The 22,301-nt window shown below is 40.2% G+C and overlaps 1 protein-coding gene across 3 annotated transcripts in view; it reads left to right on the forward strand.

The window, feature by feature from the left end:
• The first annotated feature begins 3,079 nt into the window (after positions 1 to 3,079).
• The window catches only part of FUT9 (fucosyltransferase 9), a 104,275-nt gene continuing 85,053 nt past the window's right edge, over positions 3,080 to 22,301 (forward strand). Inside the window, exons 1-2 of one of the 3 annotated variants that reach the window (XM_057410812.1) lie at positions 4,494 to 4,631; positions 15,104 to 15,229. Coding sequence is in view for 1 of the 3 variants with exons in the window: in XM_057410810.1 (XP_057266793.1) it covers positions 4,487 to 4,631 (145 nt within the window). In the remaining 2 variants the exon portion in view is untranslated. Of the gene's footprint in view, positions 3,356 to 4,352; positions 4,632 to 15,103; positions 15,230 to 22,301 lie in introns of those variants that run through there. The other 2 variants (XM_057410811.1, XM_057410810.1) reach the window with 2 other exon arrangements.

A 22,301-nucleotide genomic window follows, 5' to 3' on the forward strand; every position in this document is an offset into this window, starting at 1 on the left:
AGAAAGTTATACCAGTTCCTTTATGTTCAGTTTTTGATGATATCTTCTCTCTCTTAAATTGTTCTTGTAATGGAAAAGGGGCAATTGTATTTCATTTCTTCTCTTTGTTTCATTTTTCACTAGATGATATAAGCTTACCAGTAAATTTCTTTGTGTTTGGTATGGGAAAATGAAGAAATTCATGACAGAAAGTCTTAACTAGAGAAGCTGTACTTTTCACAGCTGTCCTCAGTGGAGATTGATACTTGAATGCGAAAAGTATGTCTCTATAGGTAGTGGCACCCCAGACCAGTTTGGATTAATGAAGGAAATCCTTGCTTTATCTTGGCCTGTTACAGCACAACACTTTTCCAGGATCAGTCCTATGAGCCATAGTGCAAAAGCATTTAATTTTAAATCTGTTTGTCTGTATAATGTGAAACTGCTATTTAGCAAAAAGCTTTACTCAATAAAAACGGCACTATGCACACACACACATAAACCCTCAAACCATGAAACCACCCTAGTTTACCGTAGATTATGTAATTTCACTTAATCTTTGTTTTTCCTTCATAAAACATATGAAGCAAACAAAATATTTGGTGAATTAATGAAAGCTATAATAAAGCCCACTAGCTACGTTGAAGATATTTTTTAAAGTGCTTTATTTTATTTTCTCTAAAATGAAGGCAGTAGCAGATACTGTCAATGCACCTAAGAATGGAGACTCAAACCACTTGTGTGTTGGAGTTAAATGTGTCCAACCTGCTGTAAAGTAAAATCTGAGAACATACAAGTCTTCCTCGGATTCAAATATTAGTAATATTTTGTGTTATTTTTTATACTAATCATGTCCAAAGCCTCAGCCTGGGTTCAACTCCTACTGTACAATACAGTTTCCTTCTGGATCTAGGATCCTATTCATTGTCCCACAACCCTGCAAACTGCACCAAGGTCATCAGGTACTGGCATTAGTCAATCCAGGAATTGGGGCCAAATTAAAGGCAAGCCATAACTGACGAATGTCAAGTACAGTAAGCCAAAGGATGATAGATTTTTAAATGATGCAGTTAACTCGCAAGCCAACAATCAATTACAAATAGAGAAATGCACACAGGACTCCAACGAGCAAAAGAAGCCCTGCGCCTGTAAGCACTGGTGGGGCTAACTTTATGGAAACATCATCAGTGGAAGAACACATGTTTCAGCACCGCATGTAAGTTTTTAGTAAATGCTTAAATGTTCTTATTCATGCCTTACATAAATGTTCAGACCACGTACGGTAAAAAACAAATCCTCATCCTGTTTTACATAGTTTTGATAAATATCTACTTTTGGAGTTGCGGAGATGTTAGGGGAGGGGATTGTTTCATTTTGGTTTATTTTTGTAATTGTGTTCTGTTTCTTTTGACCTTTATGATATTCTCCTTTTAAAAAAGTCAGTTTCTGTTTTTTTTTTACTTTTAAAGCATCTATTAATATCCACATTTTCCATTATGTGAATCAAAACTTTTATCAAACTGTGCTCTCAGAAAATATGTTTTGGAACCTTCAGAAAACAGCACATTTCCAGTCTGAGGTGACAAGCTCAGCATCCAGCTTTTGCAAAGGCAATTTATGTAGCAATGGTATAATCACAAAAGGCGTACATATTCTCTCCAATGAGAAAAAATGTTTACTGCTTTCATGAAAAGGTTTTATAGAAGAAATGCAATCTTGTATCTAAGAATAAAGCAACTCACTACAATGACTCTGAAATGTAAGGGTTAATGCTTGTATTCTTCATAAACAAAATAATGCTATAATTAAAAAAGAGAAAATCTTGATAAATCCTTGTGCAGAAACAAATCCTTGCACATACATATAAAGAGTATGCAGGAATCTAAAGCGAGCCCTGTAATTTCCTGGAGATCTGACGAATTTCCAACAAAATAATTTTGGTGAAAAAAAAAATTCTGTGAGCATGTATGTGCTTGCTTTGATGCAGACTCAATTTGTAGTCAAAGCTAGGAGAGAACTAAAGTAATTCATCTGAGAACAGACGGGACCTCAGTGGTTCTTTTTCTGTTGTGAATCTCAGGGAAAAAAATGTTTACACTCAGTCTCCCATTTCTCAGGAATCACTTTAACTAGCAGGCTACTATTACACTGGGCTCAGTTGGACGTACTAGAGCTGTTCATCAGCAACTACAGATTAAAAAACAAACAAAAACCAACCTATATTAACACCTGCATTAAATATACTAAAACCCCATATTAACTATTTTAAGAAAAAAAAGCTCAAATTCCTGTACCACTCACACTAGATAAGTATTCACTCTAAGATGTCATTATCTATGCAAAACCCAGATCATTCCCACTGCCTGGTTTCCCTTCCCTGACATCTCTCTTACTAGCCTAGAGCCCTTGCTGAAGGCACAAAAGGGATGGAGTCAGCAAGTATGGGGGAAGTGGCTGAAATCCACAAGTTAAAGGGGTGCTCAGATCTAATCCCCAGACTGAGACCGGAGAAGAGAAAACCACTGAAAGATTAATTTGTTGAGAATTTCCTTGTGAGCAGCAGCACCTTAAAATGAAACTTTACGTCTTGCTCCTCCTGGCTTTGCAGATGCCCAGAATTGAACCTAATATTTTCACAATATCCCCTTTTCCCCTCCCCTTGCTACTGCATATGGTGGCTTGGTTGAGCCTGTGGAAACCAGAGGACATCCTCTGGCCATGTATGTATTTTTGCCAATAGCTGTAGGGAAGCGGAAGCAGAAGCAGATCCCTTGCTTTCTCTCAACAATTTTATGAAAAAGGTGCACAGCTTGGCTTTTTTCCTTTTCCCAGCTTAGCTTGCTAGCTCTTACAGTGGCATGCAGCGCTGAAACCTGTGTTCGTCCACTGATAATGTTTCCATAAATTTAGTCCCTCTGTTTGTAGGGGCAGGGCTTCTTTTGTTAACCCCAACAATGAGCTCACAGTAGGTTGAGCCAATTCCTACCGTGACTGCAGAAATATTTGTAATTGTCTTTAGTGAACTTTGGGTCAGGCCTTTCTTTCGGAATAAACCTGTTAGAAGACCAGACCGGTTCTCTAATTGCCTGTAGCCCATACAGCAAATCAGCAGTTGGAAATGTGGAGCTGCGTGGAAAACTACCCAATCTCTTTCTTCCCTGGCTTCACAAGTGGGAGCTGTTGATACCTGCACGGCTCTTGGTACAAGGCAGAGCAGAGCATCGAAAGTTAATAATCCACAAGCCATTCAGAAACGTCTAGGACAGAGACACTGACACCAGGGAATCATATGTCTGCACTGAGCAGCTAGTAAATTGTTTACTTGGAGGGCTCATGAGAAACACACAGATGAACCTCTGAAGCCACTACTTGGCAGGTAAGGCTACTGATGTACTTTAATGAATAGCACTGTGTTCTCATGATCGTCGCTGTATCTTTTCCTCAAATGTACTTGCAGCAGTTTATTGACATTACATAATGCCCGGAGAGTTCAGAGCAAGGATAAAGAGTTGATGGCCAGCTTTGGTGTGCATGTTTATTTGACATACTTGATTTACAGGTCTCCTGTTTACACGGTGCACTTTGATATGTTGTTTCTTTTATTTTTAATGTTAAAATCATTACTCTTAATCCTAAATAAACATCCAAGAAGTCTTTTAGGTTTCGGGTGAAGATTTGAAAGACTGCTTTTAAGAACTACTCCGGTGTATGGTTCGTTCCTCATACAGTCAATGATGACCGTAATCTGTGTGTTTTCCTCTTGTTTACCGCCTTTTTTCCCTACCACAGCACTGGTTTGTTTCCTGCTGCCGGGTGGGGAAAAAAAAGACGGAAAAAAGGAAGAGCAGAGTAGAGGATGGGCGAGGGCTAAACAGGTTTTCCCCTCGGAGTTGGGGGGGAACTGGGGACCTCCTGCCCTTCAGAGGAGCAGGTCGTCCTTCCCGTGGGAACCGGGAAAGCGGGAGGGGGGGGGGGGTGGGCGCTCCGCGGGCACGCGCCGGGGGGCAGCAGCGCTCCCGCGCCCACCGGCGCTGCCTGCGATCCCGCCGCGGCTCTGGGGGTTCCGGGGCCACCCTGCGGAAGAGGGAGGACGGGGGTGGGGGTGGACACCGACCATAAGGGGGGATCGCGGCTCCGCGTGGGGGGAGCGTACGGACCGAGGAATGGCGGGATGGACGGGCGAGGGATGGAGGGATAACGGCTGGAAGGACGGACGTATGGAAAGATGGAAGGGTGAAGGATGCAGGGATGGGAAGACGTGGGAAGAAGGGATGAGGGGCAGAGGGAGAAGAGATGGAAGACCGAGAAAATGAGTACTGAGGGAGAATGAAGGGATGAAGGGCTGGAGGGCTGCAGGAGCGAGCACCCGCCCTCTCCAGCTGCTCCCCCTCCGCGCGCGCCTCCGCGCCCCCACCTCCCCCTCCCCGCTCCGCCGCTGCGCGTGCCCGCGCCCGGGGCTGACTCTCCCTCGCATCCTCCTCCGGCGGCGACGGCGGCAGCGCCGGGGATGGGCAGCGAGAGCGCGCCCAGGAGCAGCCCGGGCCCCGCCGCTCCCCCCTGTTCCCGCGCCCGCTGCTGCTCCTGCTCCGCCGCCCCCCGCGCCCCGGGGGCAGCGCCGCCGCCGCGCTACCCGCAGCCCCCGCCTCGGACGGGTGAGTCACCGGGCCCTGCTTCCCCTCCCTCCAAAAGCACCTGCCGTGCACCCCTCTCTTCCTTTCCCTGCGCCTCCCATCCCGGAGCGGCCCCGGGGATGAGGGGGGGGAGGCCCCGCGCTCACCTCTGCCACCGCCCCGGGGCAAAGGATGGGGGGTCCCGGCCCGGACTTGCGACCCTCGCCCCCCGCGGTGGCGGAAGGTCCGCGGGCAGCCGGCGTGTCTCCGCGGTCCCGGGGGCTGCGGGGGAAGCGGCTCCCGCCCCGCTGCCCGTTCCCGCGGGGGTCTCACACACGCACAGCCGCGCACATGGGCACCCCGGCAGCCCCGCTCCCATCCGGGGCCAGGACTCCCCTGACCCCATCTCCACGCCGCCGTGCGTAGCACCCCCCTCCCGGGGGGGCTAGGGGGACAGGGGGCCAGCTCTTCAACTTTTGCGAGGGACCATTTGAATGCGGGGTGGGCCCGGCTGCTTCCCCCGAGTACCACCCGGGGGGCGGCGGAGGGTCCCGGTTCACCCTCTCGGGGCCCCGGGAGCAGCGGAGCGCGGCCATTCCCGCGGGCCACGGGGGGCAGCTCCGGGTGGGACTCGGCTCTCGGATGGACTTTTTTTTGAGCCTCCCTGCAACAAACAGTGAAAGAAATGAAGCTTGGGGGCGGGGGGAAGAGTCCGTGCTTGTTTTGCTTTCGCTGCCCAGAGCCCGCAAATGATGGGATGCTGTGGCTGAAAAGCGTTTTCTGGATTTTATGTGTCATGATGCGCACGGGTGGTTGTAGGTAGTGTAGTAGCTATCCGTATCTCAATAGTTCCCTGTCGAAGGGTTGTTATGGCAGCAGCACTTCTGCTTTCTTTTATTTACCATCTCTGGCTCAGAGCAATGTTAAAGACCTGGAAACTGCCTTGGGAAAATAAATAAAAAAGAAAAACAAAACAAAAATAAAGCAACAACCTTTTGCCTCTTTGCCAAATAGCCAACAAGTATGCACAGAAAATTTACACCAAATCTTCACTCCCTTCTCCAGAAGCTGGTGCTGTGATAACACTGAAAACTGACGGAGGCTGGTGGAAATCATTCTTTTTTTTTTTCCACAATTCATGGTTTTGTTAAATTTTGTTGGAGTTTTTGCTTGGGTTGACATTGGGGTGTTTTTTTTTTGTTTGTGTTTGTTTGTTTTTCACTTCTACTTTTTCATTGTAGCCTTTCTCACAGAGGATTTCTTAGTCCTGCATTGCACTGGGTAAAGGGATTCATGGTGTTCTACATACAAGTAAAGGACAACATTTGCTGAATGAAAAGCTTGTAATTCTGTAGGTTTAGCTTTCCTGTACTTGCAGGATGATGAGTTTTCTTGAAATAGGAAGGGGAATGTGCATGATACTGATCAGAAAGGTTTCATCACATTTTAAATGCCACAGCTGGTGGCACCCAGAATCAATAAGATTTAGAGGTTGTTACAGACATAAGTTTCTCTGTCACCTGTGATGGTCAGCCTGTTGTCAGCCAAACCACAAACAGTTGTGAAGGAAAATGATTCTGATTTCAGTGTAGTTACTACTGTTCTATTGAACCAGCATTTAAACCATGAAGCCTTTGATGAGGACGGGTTTTAAAAACATATGAAATAAATTGGTAGAGGTCTATATTACTTTGTAGTTTTTACTCTGTACTTGTGTAGGTACCATCTGTTGTCTTCAACTGGACTTTGCTTGAGTAAAGGTTAAGCAGTAAATAATAAGGGCAGAAGGATTCTGTCTTGGAAGCTCCCACATTTTTATTTCAGACATAATATTTGCAGACTAATATTGATATTGCAGGATAAAATGTTATGGAATTGTGATACCTTGTTTCCAATTGTGCATTTTGCAATAAGTTTGGCTTATCAGTAGGAAAGGAAGATGAGTGTGTAACTGTTTGTTTAAGAATGAGAAAATGCTGTCCCAGGGTGATTCATGTGCTGAAAGAGACTAGATTCAGGTTAAATAGGTGAACTAAAATAATGTAGTGCAAGTGATCCATAACTAATTTTCCTTGCTTGTAAAGAAAACAGGCGCTCTTGTCATCTTCAAACTGAATTCAGAGAGATGTTGGAAGAGAGATTAACACCAGCCAGATAGATATTTTTAATGACAAAATAAACTCCTGAATAAACCTCAGATATTTCTGAGGGAATACCAGCACATTTCTTCATATAACTGTGGTCATGATTCTGAACCCAGCTAAATCAGATGAGAGGATGAGAGTCTCCCTAGGCACTGTTGTGACCAGATTCAAAGACATCTGCTAACCATTTTTGAGCAACCAGAATGTGAAAAGATCATTTGTATTTTTCCCTGTTGCCATAGCTGGAAGGATCTATTTCATGTCTCATATAGAATATTCTACACTTTACCCTTCTGGGCTGTACTCAAGCCCATAGTTCTTACCTGTCCAAACAGCTCAGCTGAGATAATTCCTGTAAGAAAGAATGATGTACATACCGTGAGGGACAGTTTAAATGAAACCAAACAGTTAAATAACAGTCAGGTTTACTGGAAAAAGGGTTTGACTTCGAATGATATTTTCATATCTGTTACCACTAAAATTTCATTTTAGGTGTTGGGAATAGCATGTTAAAATGGCATTATTGGGTTTATAGTTATGATATGAAATGACTAGCTGAATTTAATCAAGCTGGAGAGCAGATGTTTCCAACTTCAGTGATTTAAAAATATCCTTAGTGATTTAAAAATAACCTTAAATTGTAATGAAGAAAAGACAAATTTGGACACTCTGAAAAAGGTTATAGCTGAACTTACTTGATACAAATGAACCAAGAGATTGCACTTATTTAACATTATAGAGAGCTAAAATAGAGCAAAAAAATGAAAGCTGACAAAACCCAGTCATGATAGGAAAATACACAGTATAAACCCTGAGAGACTACTGTCAAAATTACCCAAGAGGTTCCAACTTTAAGGTTCTGGATCCCTTATGGCAGTCAAATGGAAAAAGCCCCATTGACCTCAGTAAGTATTAATGGCTGGAGTGTATTCTAAGAGAATGGATGGGTAAAGTTAACTAAATTAAGTACCACAAGAATTCTGACAGATAGTTCCTAAACTCAGATTGGAAATGTAGGGATTTTCTTTGTTTAGGAGGAAGTCCTGGCTCCACCGAAACTGAATTGGAGTCTTGCTATCAATTTTATTGGGTCCAAAATGTCACCCTGAGAATTATTTTTCAAGTGACTTTTGAAATACTTTGTATATTATGTTTAATTTGGTTTTAATTTGTGTGATATTCTATTTAAACGAAGTTACCTTTGCCAAGCATGAGCTATTAATTAGTTATTAGCAATCATTTTCCCTTTCCTTTCACAGTTTTTTAAATGTCAGTTTTTCAGGAATGGCAGGAAATACAAAACAGTCTGCCTGTAAGAGCGCACTCATAAACTGAATAATTCAAAGCCAGCACTGTCATTGTGCAATCACTTTTTTAATATGATGCTGTCAAAGTCATAAAAAAAGAAAATCAAATGTGACATCATAGAAGACAATGTATATAGCTGTCATGACATCCCAATGTTTTAATTTCCCCGCTTATACTTAGTGTTTAATGAAGATAGACTTTTCTTTTTCTCTTCTGGGGAAACTCCTAATACAAAACATTAAATGTTCAGAAAAAATGACAAGTATATTTTCTTAAAAAGAGAAACACCTCTTGTGAAAGACAAGTCCCCAGTGTAAAGGAAATTAAATCCTAAAAGGAGACAATGCAAAGCATTAACGGGGAAAAACAGATAATTTGTAGCTAATGAGAAAAACTATCTTCAGGTAGGTTTTCTAGAAGGTGGAAGGTATGATTTTGATAAAGGACAGTTTATTAACTGTTCCTATCTAGGTATGTACCTTTGTGTAAAAAAAGACACTAATGCAGTTTCTCCCTCAGAAATCATAGTCATTTCTGTGGGGTCTTTCTGCTGTTTTTCCTCCTAAATTAAATATATTTAATGCTAATGAAAAGTACCAGATTGGGAGAAATGGAAAATGAACATTGTTTTTACCCAGCATCTGTGAGGCATAGAGAGCAGCAGTGCAATGTGGTGACCCCACACTGAGCTGTCATTTCAGCCTGTCTTGGCTGGGTGTTTGACATGGAGAAAATCTTCACATACCGAAATCTTCCAGGTGGCTAAGGACCTCTTTTCTCCAGAAGCCCAACATATGGAAGAAATTTGCCTAGAATGGGATTTTATTTGTCATCCTCAGCCTCTGCCATCTTTAGAGAAACTGGGCCTGGCTGTGGCTCCATGGGTCCTGGGCAGATCCTGTGAGGGGCTCAGTATACTCAGTGCTGGTGCTTTTGAAAGTGCGGAGTACATTTTCAAGATCCTCTAAGAAATGGAGTGAAATACCCAGTTTGTTTCACAAGGGCTACAAACCAGCTTTTAAGTCACAATGATTTTCCATCACTACTTCATGTTGTCTGTATTTGAAGCGGTGAACTAGAGGTGAAAGGTTCCAAGAATGTGATTACCAATCTCCTGAGACATTTAGTTCTTCAAGCATATCTTACTGGAAATACTTGTATTTGTATTTCATCAATGGGGGCAGAGAGAAAAATGAATTAGTAACATACATATTTTTCTTTTGTTTTCAAAAAATCTTTCACACTTTTTTCTTTTTTTTATTTTTAATTTGGTATAGAGTCTGCTAATTCCATGTTGCCAGCTATTCAGTTCTGAAACGCATATATAATCCATGAGCAAGCAGCCCTATTGTTTATATTTTATTACCACATAATACTGTATTTTTTTATCTGACAGTAGCCAATGATTTAACATTACAATCTCATACCTGGCGAAAATAAATCATTCCAATACTAATGTTTGGTGTGTTGTATTTTTCCCCCTAATGTCTGCTATTCGGCAGCAGAAAATTTCAGAAAACATATTAAATAAATATAAAATAAAAATCTATTATTTAGAACGGATCTCTCTATATAATGGTTTATTTTGTATAAATTAAGCTTACTACTCTTTTGGAAAAAAATCCACTTAAAACCATTGTAATTGTTTTATACTGCAATCTAAACCTACTATGTAAAGAAAGCTATTGAACTAAGAGAAGCCACCAATTGCACACCAAAAGTGAACATTTAAGTGATAATCCAGATGTTCAAAGGTCTCTTGTTTTTTTCTGCAGATGTCTTCTTCTTTTAGTTTGTCCAGGACAGCAACTACAGCAGTTTCAAACTGAGAAAGTGTGTTAGAACTGAAACTGCAGGAAAACCTGTTTTCCCATTCCATGGGAATGGAATAGAGGAAGAGATCTGTAAGGAATAATCTTTGGAAGACACGATGACTTAAACATGCTTTTCTTTCAAAATTACTTCTTATGTTTAAGATGTGTATTGAAGAGTTTTAATTTTGCATTTATCTAGAGTCTTTATTATCGTTTTATTTACCTAATAAATCCTAGAAAATATTTTCTTCATATATCAACTTCCATCACAAAGCCTGTAGCTAACATTAAAGCATTAATCATCATTTGCCATATTAAAATGCCCAACTTAAAATTCTAAACAAATGACAGATGTAGACTTCTTTGTAATTAGCAAAAAAACAGTATCAAATTTTGTATAATGCTTATATTTGACTGCTGATTAGTTTGTTTTAATGCTAAGAGTGAGTAATGCTTAAATATTCTTTAGGAAAATAGTTAATGCTGAAAAGCATAAATTTAGTCAGAATGTAATACTTGATGTCTTTCTTGCAGATTTGAACTACAATTTGAGTTAGAAATCTAAACTACTTTGAACGAACTCTGCCTGTACTTAATCACTAAGCATCTGGTTTGCATTTTTGTCTTTACATTTCCTTACAGCTCCTCCTGCAGCTTTTTTTTTTTTTTTTTCACCTATTTTTTCACCCCAGATGGAAGCTCTGGGTAGGAGTTCAAAATATTTTAAAATAGACTCTGAATTATTAAGCAGTATTAACTCCCTGTATATTCAAAGACTTTCTTCAGATGAGTCGCCACATCTTAGGAAGTCAGGTACCAACAGCAGTACCCAGGGCAGACTACTAGCCAAGGACAGATGGATGCAGGTGGCAAGTAGACCATGCCAGGTACCATGGGGTGAAGCAGGCTTCATAAAGAAACAAAACCAGTTTTCTCTGCTTATCAGGGTGACATTTCAGAGGTTTTTGAAATTACAAATGTCTCCTTTTGAAATGAATGACACAAATTTAGAAGTCCTCAAAAACCAAAGTTTGTTCCCGGAATTGCTTTGGATAGACTGAAATGTTCAATATTGTAATACACATCCCAGTGTATAAGAAACAATTTAAATATTTATTTTTTTTAAGGATTTTTTTTTTGTTTTGAAACCAATACTTTAGCAAAATCAGTTCAATTTCATGGAACATTGTGATTTCAATGGAACTGCATATTCTGACAAGAGGATTTCAGTGAAGTTTCTTCAGTGGCTTAAACTACAGAAGAAGAAAGACCTTCCATAAAATTGAGTGTGCTGAATGAAGGCGTCAATCCTCAAATTGTTTATGTAAATGTAGAGCTTTAGGAATATGTGTATTCCAATAAATTGACTGACTGTGTACACCAAGTTACTCATGTGACAAGTACTCTGACATTAGAACTGAGTCCTTTCTATTTGACGAGGCAGTGGAGGTCTTGGCTTTAGAGGGAGACAGTAGAACTGATAATAGAACTTGATCTGGAATTCTCCATCAAAATTATTTTTCAGTAGAAATAATTCATGCTTTGAACTTAGAATTAGCATTAGTATGGGTCAGTAATAGAAGAACCTAATTTAATTTTGAAAAGCGGAAAATCACAAAATTTCAAAATTAAGAACTTGAATTTGAAAATATTTTATGGTCACTACTGATGAATATTGCATTAAAATGGAATGGGAGGACATTCAACTACACTTAGAAAGCAATCAAGTTATTATTATTGTTATTATTGCCTGTATTTTTATCTTTGGAATAAAATTTATCAGCCAAAGCTATCAGCCTAGGGCTATACCAATTGAGCAGTTTATTTAAGCTGGCAATACAGGATTTTCACAAACTTAACTGCGTAAGACTGTTATTCATAAATGCCATTTTGGAGCATAAGAATCTTGCTAATTCTAGAGCTTGACAGAATTATGAGAGTTTTAAGTGAGAATGCTTGCCCCAAACAACGTTTGGGTTGGGTTTAGAGAAGGAATCAAAACTCACTGCCTGTACATTCTCCACACCTCCCCTGTAGCTATTTACCAGTCACCCTTGCTGGGCAGCATGTGTGGGGAGCAAAAGAATGATGAGCTGCTTCCCCAGTAAAGCTTCCTGGGGGACACAGCCAAGATTCCCTGTGTCTTGACTTTGATGAGCCTGAATGCTCTGTGCATGCCTTCCAGACCTGCTGGACCTCCAGCGCAGGCCCATGTGTGTGTTTGCAGCAAGCAGATAGTATTTGAGATTCTAACTAAAGGATATTAAAGGAGAAAGCAATGAGAAGATTGCAAAATAGCATTTAAAATATTTCAACAGTTAAAATGCACATAGCTAGGTGAAGTGTGTGTCCTTCAGTCCCACTGCAATGAAGAACCTTTTTTCCACAGGTATCCTAGGGCAGGCAAGTGCAAGCAGCTGAGAGCATCCATATTGTTACAGCAATTGTAACAAAAAGAACATAAACTAATAATTACGTTTGGTTTTTAGATCATTCCAGGCAAGACAAGTTTAAGCTTTACACGACAAATAGCACCAGGAGTCAATAGGGAGGAGTTCCAAACTGATTGCATGTTGGAGTCAAACACAGAAGCACTGCTATGTAACCTGGGGCTGGGAATTTTTACACAGTTGTTAATATCCAGCATGTGCTTGAGAGTAATTTGATTTCATGTAATTAATGAAATAAATAAAAAAAAGTTTGGTATGTGAATGTACCTATAAACTACAGTGTGAAGAAGTCAATTCAATGCAGTAAAAAGAAAGCAGACAACCAAAACCTGCCAACTACATCAGTGGGTAACCAAAGAAGATATCAGCAGTCACATCTTTTTCACATTTACATGATTACAAAATATGGAGACAAATGCCACTCTTTAAAGTATAACTTGAAACTGGGAGACTACCTGTTATTAAAATAGGTTGCTTCATCCCACATTATCTTGACACTTTCAAATAAGCCTAAATTTAATTAGCTTTCACATCACCACATTCCTCTCAATCTTGTTATGTGGCAAAATAGACTAGCTGTGGAGACAACTCACTTTCTCAAATAATGATTTTGCAACCATATTATGCATACTGTTCATCACTGAGGAGCAAAATCTGTTTTCCTTAACACCTAAGGTACACAGGGAAAAAAAATGTTATGAGTCTGTTGCACAGTTAGTAATGAAGCATTCAACCATATGAAAATATCATTTTGTTTATGGAGAATTTTACAGTTTTGCCAGTTTTTTATTATGAATAGAACAAAAACATAAATTGGATGTTTCTACAGATTAAGAAGTTATTTTTTTTTCAGTCGGTTATTCTGCTTGTAGGACAATCTAGTTGTAGATAAATTTAGAAGATTGATTATGATAAGACCAAAACAATTTATTTTGCATGGTGAAAAACAAACACTGCAGTGGAAAGCAATTTCAGAACAGAAACTTGAAAAATATACCCTTTTCACTTCTTCACATCAATTTTTTCTTGAAATTTGCACAATTCCTAGAAATATTCTGATGTAAAAACATCAAAGTATTTTTCATTCTTCTCTGAAAATAATTCATGCAACTCTAGATCTACAGGAAGAATATGATATCTTATTAGATGCAGCTGTCTGTTTTAAGGTATATAAAGACAATAGTCTAATCAGCTGAAGAGAATCACTGTGTCTTAACCATATAGCTTTTAAGTATATATACACAATTATCACACTTATATAGGAATATACATATATATATATATATATATGCATACACACACATACATACATACATTCCTCCAGGTCCATAATAGCAGCTGAGCTCCTCAGGCACCCTACCTTTTTTTATTTTTCTTTTTTCCACCCCTAATAGAGCAATTCCCTGTGTGGGTTTATGGATTTATCTCTTTTCTTTACCTTTCTTGGACTGACCTAATTTGTAATTCTTTTTGCTCACATTACTATGCAAATAATATTTGTTCCTTTTGCCAGGTAGTTACAGAATATGTCATTTTTATGTTTGTGCCCCATTCCTGTAAGTTCTTAATGCTGTGTAATACTCATGGATTATCGGTAGTTTTCAGGTAAGTAGAGAAAATGACTCCAAAATTATGTCTCTCTGAAGGTCAGAGATGCACAGCTAGAAATGGAAGCTGAGGCACTAGGTTCCCAGTCTGTAGGTCTGGTCATGCCTCCTCTTACAGTATAAAATTATTTTTGCACAGATTTTCCCAAAAATATGGAGAACAATTTTGATGCCATGTGGGTAAGGTAATACATGATAATCACAGGCTATTTCAGCAACAATGAGAAAAGGCTGGTATAGCCTTGAGAGAATAGTCACTGGCTGGTCTAGATAGTAAACTGTGCTATCAACTGGTATGTGTATTGTTTTAACCTTTCTAAAAAGTATTGCTTCAGAATAGTATTTTCCTCCTGCTTCATTACTACCACTATCCCTTTCTAGGCCATTTACTCTTAGTTATTACTGATCTTTCCTTAACTTCTGTGATACTTTCTTCCTGCCTTTGTTTCTTTTACTCTTCAGATATGCTTTATTGCAGTTCTTAATTTCTCATTTTCCCTTTGCATAATTTACCAAATTGTCACTTTCTACTTAATTATTGAAAAGTTATTTTATCCGCCCCAGGAAAAAAAAAAAAAAAGAAGAGGGAACTTGGGGAACTTGGAAGTTTTCACTAATAATTATATGTGATGACTGAGGGCAAAATCCAGGCAGAGACTTACAGCTAAATACATTAAAGGTTTTAGGCAGCAGAAATCTGACTTGGACATATTTGTCTGTATTAGCAAGTAATTCAGCACAATAGGAGAAGACTGGTAGATCAAAGCAGCTGTTGCTGAGATTATTATATTTAAGGCATATGATCAATGTGTTTTACTATGGACTAGATTTAGTTTGGTATTTTGGACCAAATGTTACTACCTTGTATGTAGTCTGAGGCTGTTCAAAGGACTAAATACTTCAGATCCTTTTGTCCTCACTGCGAGTTGTCGTAGATTTGGTACAGTCTATAAGCAGAGCTTCTAATTTTCTTTGCTTCAAAAGAGATCTAAACCCATACACACCGAGACTGCTTTGCAAACCATACCAATGTATGGTATTTGGGAATCACTACAAACCCACACAACCTCTCCCAGTCAAATGACAGTCTCCTAGGCTCTGAAAAGTAAACTCCACTGCCACCTTGCCCCAGAGTTGCCCATACCTAACTCATTATTTAGTCTTAAAATTTGTGTTTGTGTGTGCCCTCAGAAGAATCTTCAGCTTTCTGAAGACTGGACAAGTTCAGGGACTGTGTAAACCTATCACTGCACCAGCTCATGGACTAAGTACTGCAACCAGGTACCCATTCATTGGGCAGCTCTGTCAGGCACTAAGGTGTACAGTCATTAGTCTCTTTTGTGTGGGAAAACAAATATTTCATTCCCCCATTCTGAATATAGAGACATGGTTGCTACAGGTGTGGCCAGTGTTTTATAGAATCATAGAACAGTTAGGATTAGAAAGGACCTTAAGATCATCTAGTTACAACCCCCCTGCCATGGGCAGGGACATCTCCCACTAAAACCATGCCACCCAAGGCTCTGTCCAACCTGGCATTGAGCACTGCCAGGGAAGGAGCATTCACAACTTCCCTGGGCAACCCATTCCAGTGCCTCACCACCCTAACAGTAAAGAACTTCTTCCTTATATCCAATCTAAACTTCTCCTGTTTAAGTTTTAACCCATTACCGCTTGTCCTATCAATACAGGCCCTAATGAAGAGTCCATCCCCGGCATCCTTATAGGCCCCCTTCAGATACTGGAAGGCTGCTATGAGGTCTCCACGCAGCCTTCTCTTCTCCAGCCTGAACAGCCCCAACTTTCTCAGCCTATCTTCAAACGGAGGTGCTCCAGTGCCCTGATCATCCTCGTGGCCCTCCTCTGGACTTGTTCCAACAGTTCCATGTCCTTTTTATGTTGGGGACACCAGAACTGCACACAATACTTCAAGTGAGGTCTTGAGAACAGAGTAGAAGGGCAGGATCACCTCCTTCAACCTGCTGGTCACCCTCCTTTTGATGCAGCCCAGGATACAGTTGGCTTTCTGGGCTGCAAGCACACACTGAAGCTGGCTCATGTTCATTTTCTCATAGACCAGCACCCCCAAGTCTTTCTCTGCAGGGCTGCTCTGAATCTCTTCTCTGCCCAGTCTGTAGCTGTGCCTGGGATTGCTCCGACCCAGGTGTAAGACCTTTCACTTCGCATGGTTAAACTTCATCAGGTTGGCATCAGCCCACCTCACAAGCGTGTCGAGGTCCCTCTGGATGGCATTCCTTCCCTCCAGCGTATCAACTGAACCACACAGCTTGGTGTCATTGGCAAACTTGCTGAGGGCGCACTCAATCCCACTGTCCATGTCAGCAACAAAGATGTTGAACAAGACCGGTCCCAACACCGATCCCTGAGAGGCACCACTCGTTACTGGTCTCCAACCAGACATTGAGCCATTGACCACAACTCTTTGCATGTGGCCATCCAGCCAGTTCTTTATCCACTGAGTGGTCCATCCATCAAATTGATGTCTCTCCAATTTAGAGACAAGGATGTCGTGTGGGACAGTGTCAAACGCTCTGCACAAGTCCAGGTAGATGACATTAGCTGCTCTACCCCTGTCCATCAGTTTTGTAGCCCCATCATAGAAGGCCACCCAATTGGTCAGTCAGGATTTCCCCTTAGTGAAGCCATGCTGGCTGTCACCAAGCACCTTGTTGATTTTCATGTGCCTTAGCATGCCTTCCAGGAGAATCTGCTCCAAGATTTTGCCAGGCACAGAGGTGAGACTGACTGGTCTGTAGTTCCGTAGGTCATCCATTTTCCCCTTCTTCAAAATAGGAGTTATATTTCCCTTTTTCCAGTTGTCAGGAACTTCACCTGACTGCCATGATTTTTCAAATATGATGGACAGTGGCTTAGCAACTTTATTTGCCAGCTCATTCAGGATCCGCAGATGGATTTCATCAGGTCCCATGGACTTGTGTGCGTTCAGGTTCTTAAGATGGTCTCAAACCGCATCCTCTCCTATAGTGGGCCTGGGGTCTTCATTCTCACAGTCCCTGCATCTGCCTTCTAAGACTTGGGTGGTTTGGTCAGAGCCTTTGCCAGTGAAGACTGAGGCAAAGAAGTCATTGAGAACCTCAGCCTTCTCCAAATCCTGTGTAGCCAGTTCTCCCGATAGCTTCCGGAGAGGGCCCACGTTGTCCCTAGTCTTTCTTTTATTTGCAATGTACCTTTAGAATCCCTTCCTGATATCCTTCACATCCCTATCCAAGTTTAATTCTGACTGGGCCTTAGCTTTCCCAACCTGGTCCCTAGCTTCCTGGACAACATCCCTGTATTCTTCCCAGGCCGCCTGTCCTTGCTTCCATCTTTTATAAGCCCCCTTTTTCCCTCAAAGTTTCCTCAGCAGCTCCTCATGCATCCAAGGTCTCCTGGCCCTCCTGCTGCACTTCCTTCTACTCTGGATGCAACACTCCTGAGCTTGTAGCAGGTGATCCTTGAATATCAACCAAGAGTCTTGGGCCCCCCTGCCCTCTTGGGCTATATCCCATGGAACCTTACTAAGCAGGTTCCTGAAGAGGCCAAAGTGGTCGCTTGCAGTCCGGGGCAGTGAGCTTGCTGCACGCTCTTTTCGGTGTCCTGTTTTGTACAACCTACACCTTAAAGGCATCTACTTTCAGCATTGGGAAAGTGTCTACGGTTCCCTGCAAGGAAGCACATAAGATAGATCTGTCTTTTCTCCAAAATAATTAGAACGAGCTGCTAATTGATGCCCAAATATCCACTAATTAGAGCACTTAGCATTGAGGTGGATGATCTTTTAAAAGCGTACCACACTTCTGAGTTGGAGAAAAAATTGCACTCATAGGCACTTTCAGGTCAGAAGCGTGCCCTAACTACTGACTGAATGGTTATTTTAGGATAAAGTTAGTGACATTCTCCTCTTGAAACTTTGCCAATTTTGGTAATTGATTAAATAGCTAATGGAAGAGGAACTTAAACCTGACCCCCTTTCTTCACAGAAGAGTGGACTGACATTGGTCTATGGAGTCAATTGCTTGCTATTTGGCTGAATAAATATTTAAAAGCAAACTGAACCATTCCAAGAGGGGAAAATTAAACAGTTATCTTGCCAAATAACAAGTACTTTCTGGTTAATGGGAGTCAGTCAGTCTCAAATCTAATACTCTCTATAGATCAGATTAAGTGGGGTTGTCTGTCTCCCAAGCAAGAATTTCATTTACTGTGTTTTCAGAAAGTCTTGCTTTCTTGTTTCCTACCTTTTCTTTTTCCTCCCCCTCCTCCTCCCCCCCCCCCCCCCTCCCCCCATGTGTGGTCTGGTCTGGCAAGTATGTTCTCAGAAAATGTATTGGTGCTCTCTGCAGGGCAAGACTGATGCCCCTTGCAAGCAAGTTCATACTCCAAGAACCTGGCAGGGTCAGGGCTTGAGGGACATGGCATGAGAGTACCATGAGCTTGCCCATGCGGTTGTGTGGGGGCTGGAAAGTGTTAGAGCTGGCTGAACTTAGCATTGTCAAAGTGGCAGCTAAATCCCTGGATGGACTTTATTCTTTATACTTCATTTTAAGGTGTTATAAAGCAATGCTCCTAAGCACCTTTAGAAATACAGAGCTGCTAATAATGGAAACCTTCAGCAAATGTAATGTTTTATATCAAGTGTTTAGTATCCAGTTTGTGAAACTGAACATCTCCTTTCACATAGATATAGTGCAATGAGTGATAATACGGCTTTCCCACAGTGCTTCACCACTGTGTCTCTGTTTGTTACTAGAAGGTATTCAGGTCTGTGGTAAAGGCATAAAATAAGTTAATGTCCAGAGGAGTAGAAAAATGTTAGTTCAGAGAATTATGCTTTGAATGAAAGTAAATATCTACCACTTTCCCATAGATATTAATTTTCGGCAGACTATTTACTTGAAAATGTCTTTGTTAGCCTTTTGTCACTATTTAAGATTTTTTAAGTCTTTGTGGCAGAGACTTTTGTCGTGTTTGCTCCGATATCCTTGAAAACAATATGTCTTAACATGGTAACTTGACTTAATCCAACCTATGTTATAGATCTTATTTTACAAAGCAAACTCTTACATAAGTTTCTGTGGCACTAAAAAACCTTTGATGAAGTCCTTAGAAATCTGATTTATTCAAGTTGAATTAGTCATTCATACTTCCTAATGCTCCTTGAGCCATTATCAAACCATAGATATGATTCAGTGAAAGCCTTGATGTTTGTGGTAAGTCTTCTTTGGTATAGATGATGGAAGAGAAGAAACCTTTGGAATTTATTACACCCTGATTAGACTGAAACCTTTCTGAAGCAGGAATAAGTTGACAAGAACATTAGAATTTCCCAGATAATTATCTTGTCAATGGCTGGAAATCTGTTGGTGGTAGGCAGGCAGTAGGAATATGTTTTATTACAGACTCCAACATAAAGTGTTTTCTTGCAAAAATTTAATCTAAATTGTAACACATTGGAGAGGATTATTTTTCTAATTGCAGCTTGTGGTTTCATAGCTGCATGTATAATTTTTCTATGATGAGTAGCCTGCAATTCTTTGATAGACCAATTTTGACTTGTATTCTTCTGAGACTTACAGTCCAGTGACTAGAATATATCTATTTTACACTATCCTAATTTTACAAATTATTCTTGGGTTTATGTCTCTTTCTGACTTCTGGAAAGGCTAGCTTTTCTGTCTGAAGCATATATATGCCAGAATGGTCTTATTTCCTGTTAGTCAAATCCTCGGCTGCTAATCTGTTGCACATTAATACACCCGGGAAAGCCAACTTTAAGTATTTGCATTTTGAAATCCTGAGTGTTTTTTTAAAGGCTGTGAATGAAGTTAGAGTTGTGCCTCTGACTGTGAAGTATTTAACTAATTTAAAATATAGCCTAATCTTCCATGTGAAGCCATCTTTTAGGTTTAGGTACAAACATGGCAGTGTATTTTAATATCAGGGTTTTTTTTTTCTCCTTTTTTGTCACTAGTAATCTGCACCTTTGCCTCTCATTTTCTGTATTTTCCCATCTCCTTTAGTAGTATTTTATCACTGAGGGAAATGATCCTACTTGTAATACTATAATTGACCCAAAGTTGTGAGTCTGGAGAGGTTCACTCATGAGTGGCTTTCCTCCCATCTAACTTCTGCCACCAAAACTAAGCTAACATTTGAGGTATCCTCTGTAGTTAGGAGGGAGAAAGACATCTCCAGGGGGAAATTGACTGCACTTTCTGGACTTCTGTCTTAAGGTAATTTGTCCCTCTATATAGGAGAGAATCTGTTTAGGACTATAAAGGAGCTTCAGTTGAGTACCATGGAGAACAACTTTCTTAAAAAATGCCATAGTATTAAGACTATAATTTCTATTTATATAAGACTTTCAGTTTCCAGTGTAATCACCTGTGATTGACTTGAGCTGTGTGTAGAGAACAGGAAAGGAGCCAGATGAGCTTTCTGTGCTATCCCTACAGTAGGGAAAGCAGTGGAGTATGGTACAGAGATGTTTGAGCTGGCAGTGCAGAAACCATTGTGGGACTAGAGCAGCACAGATGTGTTCATGCAGCACTGCACACTGAGTTAAAAAATGTTGCTGAAACCAGCTTCATTCACTGGCACAGTACCCAAATTTATATGAAATTTGTTTATAGCAAACAGACCAATAGAACAGTCTTTATATTTAGCAGGGTTTTTTCAGTTTACCATTTTCTTCCAGTTTCTTACTTGGTTTTGAACAAATCATCATAAAAATTCAGCAAGCTTAAACGCATCTTGTACAAGTTTGTTTTCTGTTACAGAATACATACTCTCCTGGGAAGCAGTGCAATCATTCCTTTTTTCCAGCTATTTTTATATGTAAGCTTATCTATATTAAGGGCTACGCCAGTCGTAGAAAAAGTGAGAGCATCCTGATACACAGTTCTGGAGTAGTAGTAGTGATGTAACTTAATTTAATTACAGAAAAGTCCTTTCATTAATTTGTGTGAATGAAGACAATCTGAATACTAACAGACAAGTGCATACCATTAATTACTGCTAAAATGAAAGGATACACAATACAAACCTCACAATAAATGCTCATAGCACTATTCCAAAGAAGATTTCTGAAGTTGTGCATGACATATCAATACATCTTTTTAGAACTGCAAGGCTATGGAGGATAAAACTGCAATCTTCTCTGAAAGCCTGCAATGCAAATCTGAATTTCTGTGCAGTTACTATCATTTTGACTCCTAAATGGAAATAATTCAAATTAGAGCTTGTAATATTAGTGCTGCATACTGTTTTTTAAGAGGAATTGTTTTGACTGGGTAGAATCAAATTTGTCTTTGCCAAAGGAAATGTCTTTTACATTGGGATGAAGGCTGTTCCCCATTTTGGTTTGCTACTCTTTTTCACAAAGACTGTACTATGTTATTTCACCAGAAAGTCCTTCTAGCTTGGGAAATAAAAATCTGTGTGTAAGGAAATCCAAAACCAATTATACAGAGGCTCAATTATTTTCATCACTGCTATTCTCAGCAGAGGTGTGTTGGGAGTTGATCTGCTGAGAGGGAATTGCGAATGCCCCTGCCCGTGAGCTGTCAGGACAGCATGAGCATTTGTCTATTTTCCTAAGTTAAATTTGCTACAGGAGAAGAAAATGGAGACAGCAGGTTTCAGATCCATCTCTGTCTTCTTGGACAGAAAGCTGACTTCAAGTCTTTTATATATACACAAGTGCTTTACTGGGCTTTTTGGTTAAATGTAAAAAGACATACAAAAAAAAAAAGGAACTAAAATTTGTTTTATAACAGCAGTATATTCACTTTACACTTACAAATTTGCTGAGTAATTTCTGTACTGTTTATGGGCACATGAAAAGACTTGTGATACCTAATCTTATTATTTTATGATATGTTCTATGCTTTTTTTTTCTCTTAGTGCTCCAACTTAGAAAATCAGAGCATTGCATGAAAATCTGAAAGGCCATTAAACAGAACAGAAGAGAAAGCTAGGAATATACATGGTACACTTTCTATGCATAATGCTTCTTCTAAGACTAATAAATATTATTGTTTTCTCAGTTATGTTAGCAAACAAATATTGTTTTAATGATTTAGGTTAGATGACATGTTTTAGTCTGAAACAAATTATGAACAAGTTATATGAGCATATACTAATATGAGCAATAGAACTGCTAGATCACAGAAGTTAGAACTTTCAGCTAACGGAGTGATGGGCGATGAAAGTTAGCTGTAGCAAAAGGATGACACTGGATGATGTGTTATGAATTCTAGGTTTCTAGGTGTCATGACTGTAGATGACAGCTTCAAAATACATCCCATAACAAAACAAAACAAAAATAAGAAAACCATATTTTGAAAGGTGCTTAAATCACATAATT

The sequence above is a fragment of the Pezoporus wallicus genome, unplaced genomic scaffold, assembly GCF_028554395.1.
Source record: "Pezoporus wallicus isolate ANWC-B61680 ecotype Strahan unplaced genomic scaffold, APGP_CSIRO_Pwel_v1 contig_747, whole genome shotgun sequence".
NCBI lineage: Eukaryota > Metazoa > Chordata > Aves > Psittaciformes > Psittacidae > Pezoporus > Pezoporus wallicus.